Consider the following 10,602-nt stretch of genomic DNA (forward strand, 5'->3'; position numbering starts at 1 on the left):
ATTTTGGCTAAATCTAAACAGCCACATGCGGCTACTACTACCTTATATGACAGCACAGTCCTAAGGCCCCCAGGCTCCGCAACACAGACTACTGGCCTCACGATGGAGGGGGCGCGGGGGGAGGGGTGTATACACTTCCAGGCTTTGCACAAGCAGAGACCGCACTAAGCAGCCACTACCCCTAGGAACCTGGCTCACAGCAGCCCTGAGAAGCCGGGAGAGAAGCGCACAGGGCTTGGGATGCCGCTTGGCCACCCGGTGCACCCAGGCCCCTGTGCGCCCCGGTCCCCCAGTGCACAACACCCCCCTCCCCGGCTTGCTGGCCCGCCCCGCACCTAGTACCCGTCCCCGGGCCCCCCCCCCCCCCCCCCCGCATACAGCTCTCCCGGCTCCCAGCCCCGCCTTGCGCACGGCGTCCCAACCCCTCACACATGGCCCCCCGGACCTGCACCCGGCGTCCCCGGCTCCCAGAGCCTCCGGCTCCCCGGCCCGGCCCCCGGAGGAGCGCCCCGGACCTCCGGTCCCCCTCGGCGCGCAGCTCCCTCGGCCGCCCCGCCCCGGTCCCGTGCGCACGGCGTCCCCGGCTCCCCGGGCCCGGCCCCGCGCACAGCGCCCCCGGCGGCGGCCGAGCGGAGCCCGAGCGGGGCGGTGCACGGCACGGGGCCGGGCCGGGCGGCTCCCGGCGCGACTTCCTGTTGTGCCCGCGCCCCGCCGCCACCGCCACCGCCGCCGCCGCCGCCGCCCGGCGCCCCTCGCCCGCTCCCGGCGGCCCGCCGCGGCCGCCGCCCATGGATTTCACCTAGCGCGGGCGGCTATGGCGGCGCAGTGCTGCTGCTGCAAGGCGCCCGGCGCCGAGGCCGCGCCCGCCCGCCCGCCGCCGGAGCCGCCGCCCGCCCTGGACGTGGCCTCGGCCTCCAGCGCGCAGCTCTTCCGCCTCCGCCACCTGCAGCTGGGCCTGGAGCTGCGGCCCGAGGCGCGCGAGCTGGCCGGCTGCCTGGTGCTCGAGCTGTGCGCGCTGCGGCCCGCGCCCCGCGCGCTCGTGCTCGACGCGCACCCGGCCCTGCGCCTGCACTCGGCCGCCTTCCGCCGCGCCCCCGCCGCCGCCGCCGCCGCCGAGCCGCCCTGCGCCTTCGCCTTCGCCGCAGCCGGGCCCGGGCCCGCGCCGCCGCCCCCGCTGCCCGCCTTCCCCGACGCGCCCGGCGCCGAGCCCGACTGCTGCCCGCTGGCCTTCAGGGTGGACCCGTTCACCGACTACGGCTCCTCGCTCACCGTCACGCTGCCGCCCGAGCTGCAGGCGCACCAGCCCTTCCAGGTCATCCTGCGCTACACCTCGACCGACGCCCCCGCCGTGAGTCCGCCGGGGCTGTGGGCTGGTCTCAGGGCCGTCTCTGGGCGGCCTCTCCCCGCGCTGCCAGGTTAGAGGGCGTTAACCCGGGCTCTGCGCCTGGGGCACCTGCAGAGAGGGCACCTGCAGGGGTCCGTGGCCTCTGGCCTAGCACTGCTCCCCCCTGGCCCTGGGGCCCCGTTCAGGTGCCCTCAGTGATTCCGAGTCTTAGGAGACTTGGGCTGAGCGAGAGTCCTGGTGCCGGCCCGGCGGGGGCAGGGGACTGCATGCCACCAAGGGAGGCCTCTCCCTTCAGTTGTGCAGAGATGGTCCCTGCTTGGGGACGAGGGCCGCCTCTGGTGGGTACAAGCCAAGCCATACATCTGCCGGAGCTTGGCACCGGGGCAGGCCAGTGGGTGGTGTCGGAAGTGGAAGGGCCTCCGTGGGACCTGTGTCTTCAGAGGACTTGGAGGCACCTGACGTGTTCTCTGGAGGTGGCATGAGGGACAGGCCTGCCAGAGCGGAGACAGAGAGGGCCGGGTTGGCTCTGGTGCCCAGGGCCCCCCTGCGCTAGGATTGGTGGATGCTGCAGCCGGGTGGCCCCACAGGCACTTACGGAGGCTCTGCCGGGCTCTGGGCCCGGGATGCCCACCGGCCGGAAGGCTCTGCCGAGAAGCCTGGGTGGCGCAGGTGGGGCGCTGTGTCTGCGGCACCCCTGCTCCGTGGTGAGGCTTCCAGGAAGGAGCAGGTCTTTCGTTCCCGCGGCACGCGGTTGGTTCCCTGGGTCCCCATGTGGATAACACACGCGTGACACCCCCGCTCCCCCATGTACACCACACGCACGCGGCTCTGGGAGGCCCTGAGAGGTTCCGTCTGTCACTGCCCGCAGCTTGCAAAGGGACAGGTGGCGTAGCGGCATCAGGCCAGGAGCCACCAAGGTGATGTCAGGATGGGAAGAGCCCGGACCAGACGCACACCTGCGGGCTTCCTGCCCCATTCCTGGGAGCCCTGAGCAGGCCCCGCCCCCACCTCCTCCCCTGAGCCCCCACCAGTGTGCTGGCCCCCGCTGCCTGCTCAGCTAGGCTGGGGCTCTGACAGGTGGCAGACACGCTCCCAGCATGCAGTGAGAACGAAGGTGTGCTTCTCCCTGAACTTGTTCTGTGAGCTTGGAACCCTCGTGTCTGGTCCACTCAAGGCCATGAGTAGCAGAATGGTGGGGCCCGGACCCTCAGCAGGCTGCCAGCAAGAGTGGCCGTTGTCCCTGGGCTTTCTATGGGTGCTTGGAGCAGGGAGGGGCGCCACGGTCCCCACACAGACTGTGCAGCTGTGGGTGGGGTGACAGGGGCCTGGCACGTGAGCTGGATCGCTTGCAGAGCACACAGGGTTTGGCGTCTGACCTCAGGCACCCACTGTCCTGCGTGAAGGCCACAGGGCTCGGGGACTGTGCACAGAGTCCCCTTCTCTTCCTGGCTTGTTCTAGGACTCAGGCCTAAATCCCTAAACCCATCCCTGGGCCAGGTGAGGCTGTCGCTTCCTGGGAGGCCCTGCCCGTGGGTCCCCCCCACCTCCAGAGTCAGTTTAGGGTGCTGCAGACTCTGGGATGTCTCTTGCGTCCCATTCCTGAATCCCACCCACCCTGTCAAGGACGGCTTTCTTCCTGCACTGTGATGTCTAGAGGCGTCACCAGCCCATCTGCAAACTGTGCCTCTGCCCCTTGGACCTGGTGGCTCACCTCTGGGGCAGGGTCCCGCCTGCCTGGGGGTCTGCCCCAGCCCCCCACTCCCAGGGAGGACTGTGGACCCCATTGGTCTCTGCTAGGCTAAGGGGAGACCAGTGCGGGGTGCGCCCTCTCTGGCTGGGCCCACGAGTGGACATGACGAGTGGGAAATGGGGGTGGCGGTGGGGGGCTGAGCTGGGCGGAGCCTGAGGAGGACCACAGGGGAGGGAGGAGTCAGCGGAAGGGGAGGCTGTGGTGGTGGAGTAGGTGTGAGAGGGGAAAGTAAGGTTGAAGGGGGTCTGGGGGACCTTGGGAGCCCGTCCCCAGCGTGGGCCAAGGACCACCGGTCCCACCATCCACTGCAGAGTCTCCTTAATGCAGATTCCTGGGTCCTGGCCCCAGAAAGCTCTGGGGTGGGGCCTGGGAGTCTGCAGTGTTGAACAGGCTCCACAAACAGGCCTTGTGCACGTCGAGGGTCAGCAGAAAAAGAAGATGCCGCCACGGGCTTCCCATAGTGAGGGGACAGAGACAGAGCAGCCAGAGGGAAGTTTTAAAGACACCCGTGAACACTGGCCAGCGTCTGGCCGGGGCCTGGTAGGCAGCCCTGCCGGGTCTAGGGATCCACTTGGGTCTGGGGTCTGTGGTCTGCGGGGAAGGGAGGCCCCCCTGGTCCACTGCTTCTGTGATTTCAGCATGAAACACCGTCCATGGCCGGCCAGCAGCCGCGGTGGCCCGCAGCTGTGGACTCCACCAAGCCATCACTTGCAGAGGCTGTGGGGGGTTGGGGTCCTTTCATAACCGCCCTGGGAGGACCCTTGTGCACTTGGGTGCTGAAGCGGACGAGGAACAACCCAGTTTGCTTCAGTGATCGTGTGCTGACAGAGGGGAACGTGTGAAGAACAGATTCAGGGGCCGCGCACGTGCACCAGCGGCCCTCCTCGGGGCCACTCCTGTCCCGCCCGTCCTCTCCTGGCCCGGAGGCCATCCCCCCGTGGGGTCCCTCCCGGCGAGGATAACCGCATTCCCAGGGGCGGCCCTGGGCTCAGGAGTTCCCTCCCAGTGTGTGGCTCATCGGGAAGCTCTGGTTTCCCCCCATTTGCACCTTCTTGGCTCCCTTTGCCGCTGCCGGCCTGTGAGAATCTGGGCGTGCTTCAGACTGGGCGTCAGTTTCCCTCTGGAGGCTGGGAGGAGGAGCAGGGGCCAGGAGGCTCAGTTCCCTGGGCTGGCTCCTGGACGCACGGCCTCCTACTGGCTCTGGTGAGGTCGTAGAGGCCGCGCTCTGGGTCAGCTGCCCTGCCTGCCGGAGGCGCAGGCAAGCGACAGTGACCAGGAGTGGCTGTTGGCTCTGGAGGAGCCCAATGGGACCATCTCCCCCCACCCCCCAGGCCCTCACTGTCTTCCTCTCTGGCCGCCGTCCCCAGAGGCCCAGGGCCGAGAAGCCTGAGTGGGACCACCGGTCAAGGGCCACTTCCCCGAGGCCCTGCTCTCCCCAGGAAACCCGCCCAGCTTCCCGGAAATAAGGCGTGGTTGGCAGAGGTGTCCCGGCCACCTGTCCACGTGATGCTTTCCGCGGGACAGGGACCCTCGCGCCTCGCCAGGGAGGGGGGCCGCGGCCCACCGTGACGGGGAGGGTGGCGCTGATGCCCTGCCCGCTGCCCGCCTGCAGATCTGGTGGCTGGACCCCGAGCTGACCTACGGCAACGCCAAGCCCTTCGTCTTCACCCAGGGCCACTCGGTGTGCAACCGCTCCTTCTTCCCCTGCTTCGACACGCCCGCCGTCAAATGCACCTACTCGGCCGTCGTCAAGGTCAGCGCCCACCAGCCTGGCCCGCCTCCTCGCCACCCTCCGAGAGGGAGCCCCAGCGCAGGGCGGCGGTGGGGGGGCAGCCTGACCGGGGTGCCCAGCGTAGCGTGGAGGCTCTCTGGGAGGAGAGGTGCCCGTCAGGGGGGCGGGGCTCCCCACCCCGGACACGGGATCCCCTGACCCACCTTGTGGACCCGCCATTGAAGACATGGGTTACCCTGACATGGGGCGTGGGATTTCCCATCACGGACGTGGGGCGCCCTGCGGGGGGATGCGGGGTTCCCCGTCAAGGACATGGGGTGCCCTGATGGGTGGGGCCTCCTCGCCCGCAGGCCCCGTCGGGGGTGCAGGTGCTGATGAGTGCCACGCAGAGCACGTACGTGGAGGAGGAGGGTGTCTATCGCTTTCACATGGAGCACCCTGTGCCCGCCTACCTCGTGGCCCTGGTGGCCGGGGACCTCCAGCCGGCAGACATCGGGCCTAGGTAGGGCCACCGCTTCCTGCAGCAGCTGCTGCCGCCTGGGGCCCAGGCTGGGGGGAAATCCCGCCGTGGGCTGGACACGAGGCCCGCGTCCGTGGCTGCCCTGCCGAGGACCCCCACACCGTGGTTCCCACTGCTTCTCACTGCCGGGCTCCTCCTACCCCACCCTCCCCCGGCCCCGGCCAGAAGCCGGGGCTCTCCCCCTCCTTAGTGCCCTCCTGCTGGGGCCACACCAGAGCCCGACACACCCTCGAGCCTGGGTGGGTTATCTGGGCCCGGCAACAAGGGGAACCGAGCCACCCCCTTGGCGTGTGGCTCGGCCGCTGCCGCGGGAAGGGCCTGCGTGGCGGCCCTCCCGTGAGGTGGGGTGGCGGGCAGCAGGCTGACTGCTCTCGGAGGCGTGGGTGGTGTTTGAGCCCAGAAGGAGGGGGAAGGCCTGCGGGCGAGTGGGGTGGGGGCCGCTCGGCCTCTGCCCACCCTCTCCGCCCTGTATTAGGAGCCGCGTGTGGGCCGAGCCGTGCCTCCTGCCCACGGCTACCAGCAAGCTGTCGGGCGCAGTGGAGCAGTGGCTGAGCGCAGCCGAGCGGCTGTATGGGCCGTACATGTGGGGCAGGTATGTCCCGGGGCGCCTGGGAGCCCGGTGGGCTACACGGCGGGCGGGCCAGAGGGCAAGTCCTGCCTTCCCGAGGGGTAAATGAGGGCCTACGGGGAGGGTCCCCCGTCTGATGTCCGGGGTGGGGAAGGCCCCCCGGCCCTCTCACGGTCGCTCGCCCGCCCTCCCGCCCGGGGCAGGTACGACATTGTCTTCCTGCCGCCCTCCTTCCCCATCGTGGCCATGGAGAACCCCTGCCTCACCTTCATCATCTCCTCCATCCTGGAGAGTGACGAGTTCCTGGTCATCGACGTCATCCACGAGGTGGCCCACAGCTGGTTCGGCAACGCCGTCACCAACGCCACGTGGGAGGAGATGTGGTTGAGCGAGGGCCTGGCCACCTACGCCCAGCGCCGCATCACCACTGAGACCTATGGTACTGCTGCCGGCTGGCTGCGGGAAGGGTGGGGGGACGGTAGGAGCCCCACACGGCCAGGCCGGGGCCAGGGCCGTCCGGGGTACTGTGCAAGGGGCTGAGAGCCCAGCCCGGCCCCTGGGATGCGCGGTCCCCTGCCGCGTGCGTGTCCGGCGGGCTGGTCTTAGGTTAGCCCCACGAGGCTCAGGGCGGGGAGCGGCCTCGAACCTGCCCAGGTGCTCAGGCTGGCCCTGCCCCCTCCCACCTCCACTGCCCTCCTGTCCCCGTCCAGGGGCTGCCTTCACCTGTCTGGAGACGGCCTTCCGCCTGGATGCCCTGCACAGGCAGATGAAGCTCCTCGGAGAGGACAGCCCGGTCAGCAAGCTGCAGGTCAAGCTGGAGCCAGGTACCCACTGCTGCCAGGCCCTGCTCCCACCAAGTACCCGCTCCCGCCAGGTACCGATCCCACCAGGTACTCCCTCCAGGTACCCACTCCCGCTAGGTACCCGCTCCCGCCAGGTACCGCTCTCACCAGGTACTCCCGCCAGGCCCTGCCCTGGGCCCTGCAGACGTCGCCCCGAAGGGCCTCACCACCCCTTGCTTCCTCTGGCTGTGGCGTCTCTGGCTGGATCCCTGCAAAGGCCAGGCTGGGTGCCCCCAGCCCTAGGAAGGCCTCCCCTAGGCTCCTTCAGCCTGCCGCCGCCTCTCGCGGGCTCTGAGCTCTGGCCACCATGATGTGCGGGCCCTCGGTTTCCTCCAAGGCCCCGCGGGCGGGGCAGGCCCCATCAGTGTGCGCCCAGGGCTCTGGGACGTGAGGGACAGGAGCTGTGAGCCCTTCCTGCTCCGCAGCGCCCGACCACCCCGGCCCCCTTTCCCACCAGACGTAGGAGGGCCGGGACACCGCCCAGAGCCAGGGCTCTTCCCCTTGCAGGAGTGAATCCCAGCCACCTGATGAACCTGTTTACGTACGAGAAGGGCTACTGCTTCGTGTACTACCTGTCCCAGCTGTGTGGAGACCCCCAGCGCTTTGACGACTTTCTCCGAGTGAGCAGCCCTCTCCCCGGGACAGGCCCGGCCCTCCACCCGCCCTGAGCCCCTCCCCAGCTCCCGGGGCTGCTTTCTGTCCTGGAGGGCGGCATGGAGTCAAGGGGGGGCCTGACGGCAGCGGTGCGGGGCATCACCTCCTCCCTCTGGCTCCCTCCCGGTCTCGGCCACTCGGCAAGGTCCACGTGGCCACACGGGTGCCTCGGTGCCCACCCCTGCATTGGTGGAGGCCGGTGCGCCCAGCCCGCAGCCTTCCTGAGCCCTGCCCCACCTGCGCAGGCCTACGTGGAGAAATACAAGTTCACCAGCGTGGTAGCCCAGGACCTGCTAGACTCCTTCCTGAGCTTCTTCCCAGAGCTGAAGGAGCAAAGTGTGGACTGCCGGGCAGGTGAGGCCACTGCCGGCCACATGTCCGCGTCCGGCTAGCCTTCAGCCCACCAGGGGCACAGCGGGTGTGAGCGGGGGCGGGGGAGGGGAGGCTCTGCTGCACAAGATGCCGCTCCTGCCTGGAGAAAGGCCCCCCCCTTGGGTTCGTCCACCCCCCGTCAGCCAACCCTGGCTGGATGGCACGGTCCTCAGGTTGGGACACCGTGGGTGCAGAGAGGACAGTGTGTTTCCCAGCCTCGTGGGGCCCAGGAGGCTTCCCTGAGGAGGTAGCCCTTAGGTCAAGCAGGCTGAAAAGTAGGCACTGTGTGCAAAAGGCCTGGGGCATGATTGGCTGGGCAGAGGGAGGTTTGCCTCAGAGCTGCCTGAGGCCAGCTGGCCCACCTGTGCATTACCCACAGAGGTGTCTCTGGGGCTCCGAGGGCTTGGGGCCAAAGGAGAGACTGGAGGTGTCGGACGTCTAGGGAGAGCCAAGATTTGCTAGAGAGCAATGAAGCGTGGCTGGGAGGCGTGGGCAGCGTGGCTTGGTTTCGGAAGGATTAATAAAAGCACCAAGGGCCTTTGGGGGTGGGGAACAGCAGCACGTGCCCCCCCCCCCCCACACCCCGGGCACTGAGGTTGGGTTTAAAGTGCCTCGCTCGCTGCTTTGTACCCATGAGAAGCATGGAGGGGTAGGGGCCCTCAGCCACCAGCTTCAGTCTTCAGGCCTCCCTGTGCTGCTTCACAGAAGCCATTCCTGCAGCTCCAGGTGGCAGGCGCCAGAGCGGACCCTGGCCTCCCCTAACTGCCCCTGCCCTGGGGCTCCCAGGCCCCGGGACAGTCACACCCGGGGACGCTCTGAGAGTCCGGGGTCGCCGGGGCAAGCTGGCTTCGGGTGCGGACCCCAGGACGGCATCTCTCCGGCAGGGCTGGAGTTCGAGCGCTGGCTCAACGCCACGGGCCCCCCACTGGCTGAGCCGGACCTGTCCCAGGGCTCCAGCCTGACCCGGCCCGTGGAGGCCCTCTTCCAGCTGTGGACCGCGGAGCCTCTGGACCAGGCGGCCGCCTCTGCCAGTGCCATCGACATCTCCAAGTGGAGGACCTTCCAGACAGCGCTCTTCCTGGACCGGCTCCTGGATGGGTCCCCGCTGCCCCAGGGTAGGTCCTGCGGCCGCCAGGGTGGCTGGGGCGGAGTGTGCCTGCCCGGCCCTGACCTGCGTGTGGCCCGGCAGAGGTGGTGATGCGCCTGTCCAAGTGCTACTCGTCCCTGCTGGACTCCATGAATGCCGAGATCCGTATCCGCTGGCTGCAGATCGTCGTCCGCAACGACTACTACCCCGACCTCCACCGGGTCCGGCGGTTCCTCGAGAGCCAGGTACGGCCTCCCGCACCAGGCCCCGCCCCCACGGCTTCACCCGGCAGGCCGGGCATCCGGGAGGATGGATGGTGTCCGGGAGGAGGTGGGAGACATGCGGCGTCTGGGTTGGCACTGGGGACACACACCAGATGGGAGGGGAGGCCCTGTCCTCCAGAGGTCAAAGCCGGGAGTCGAGTCTGGAGGTCTAGGCATACGGGGTCCTGCGCCTGTGGGCAGTCCAGCCCCCGGACTGTGGCCCCAGGGGTATCCGAGGGTCCCGGGCTCCAGCCTCCCCGCCCCGCACACCTGTCCCCCTTCACTGCCCCTGAACCCAAGCTCCCTGGAGATGAGGCCTCTGCGGAAGGCCTGCAGCGGTGGGGGCCGAGAGGCCTCCGGCAGTGTGACCGCAGGCCGGGATGGCTGGGCTGGCAGGCTGGGCCAGGGAAGCGCCGGGGCCACAGTGTGCCGACCTCCCCAGATGTCCCGCATGTACACCATCCCGCTGTACGAGGACCTCTGCACCGGCGCCCTCAAGTCCTTCGCCCTGGAGGTGTTCTACCAGACCCAGGGCCGGCTTCACCCCAACCTGCGCAGGACCATCCAGCAGATCCTGTCCCAGGGCCTGGGCCCTGGCGCGGAGCCCAGCGCGGAACAAGGCGGTGCCGGAGCAGACTCGGAGGTGGACCCAGAAGCCCCGGCCCTGCTGCTCGGGGACGAGGCCCCTGGCGCCGCCATTTCTCTCAGGGACGTCAACGTGTCTGCCTAGCCCTGACCTCCCAGACACCACGATTGTGCCTTCTGTAGCCCCGGGCCCGCCGTGACCGTGCCTCGCCTCCGGCCGTGAGCTCCCTCCTGCGGGCTCTGCCAGGGACCTCCGCACGGCCGGCGAGGCCCGTGGACCTGGTCCCCCAGCTCTCTTGCACTGCAGGCCCGGAGAGGCCAGCACACGCCATGCCTGTCTCAACACTGACCGCCGGGCACTGCCCCCGGGGTGACAGCCCCGCAGTCCCTCGGCGACTGCCACACTGTGCCTTACGTCCGCCGGGAAGTCCGGGCCGCGCCGTCCTCGCGGCGGGCCTCCTGCCCACGGAGTCCCGCACCCCGCTGCTGGGGTCGGCAGCCTCAGCCGGCCCCTGGCAGAGGACAAGGACACAGACATGCCCTTAGTGTAAGGCCAGGGGACACTGAGGAGAGGGTGGACCTCCCTGGGAAGGGGTCCCCAGAAAGCCTTAGCCCCTCAGGGAACACGGGGTCCCGGGCCCCAGGACAGTCTGTCTCGCGGCTGTAACACCCCACAGGGAAGACGGCAGGTGGTGCTGGTGCTGGTGCTCTTTCCCACCGTGCGGGCGAGGCCTGGGGGCCCTGCAGCCGGGTCACCGTGATCGTCCCATTAAACCTCCACTCTGCAAACAGCCCCCCCGGCCTGTTCGTCCCAGCTCGTCTTCTGCGTGCACCTGGCCACCCTGGCCTGTGCTCGGGCAGGGGGCTGCCGATGGGGCGGAAGG

At 69.2% G+C, this 10,602-nt stretch overlaps 2 protein-coding genes across 15 annotated transcripts in view; one reads left to right on the forward strand and one right to left on the reverse strand.

Moving 5' to 3' along the window:
- The window catches only part of ANKMY1 (ankyrin repeat and MYND domain containing 1), a 51,138-nt gene extending 50,348 nt beyond the window's left edge, over positions 1 to 790 (reverse strand). For 12 of the 13 annotated variants that reach the window (XM_045482359.1, XM_045482369.1, XM_045482362.1 and 9 more), the window contains exon 1: positions 446 to 790. In XM_045482359.1, the coding sequence (XP_045338315.1) occupies positions 446 to 790 (345 nt within the window). The remainder of the gene's footprint in view (positions 1 to 445) is intronic. The other variant, XM_045482358.1, reaches the window with a different exon arrangement.
- Positions 691 to 10,511, forward strand: RNPEPL1 (arginyl aminopeptidase like 1). Of its 2 annotated transcripts, none has more exons than XM_045482377.1 (11): positions 691 to 1,348; positions 4,708 to 4,848; positions 5,196 to 5,329; positions 5,823 to 5,939; positions 6,119 to 6,354; positions 6,626 to 6,739; positions 7,265 to 7,377; positions 7,657 to 7,765; positions 8,668 to 8,898; positions 8,973 to 9,115; positions 9,576 to 10,511. In XM_045482377.1, exons 1-11 carry the CDS (start codon positions 815 to 817, stop codon positions 9,861 to 9,863), a joined length of 2,160 nt encoding a protein of 719 aa, XP_045338333.1. In that variant the 5' UTR covers positions 691 to 814; the 3' UTR covers positions 9,864 to 10,511. The 2 variants fall into 2 exon arrangements, with proteins under 2 accessions (XP_045338333.1, XP_045338332.1); XM_045482376.1 differs by having other exon boundaries at positions 692 to 1,348; positions 5,178 to 5,329.
- Positions 10,512 to 10,602: the final 91 nt, after the last annotated feature.

Source organism: Leopardus geoffroyi, chromosome C1 (genome assembly GCF_018350155.1).
Source record: "Leopardus geoffroyi isolate Oge1 chromosome C1, O.geoffroyi_Oge1_pat1.0, whole genome shotgun sequence".
NCBI classification, from domain to species: Eukaryota; Metazoa; Chordata; class Mammalia; order Carnivora; family Felidae; genus Leopardus; species Leopardus geoffroyi.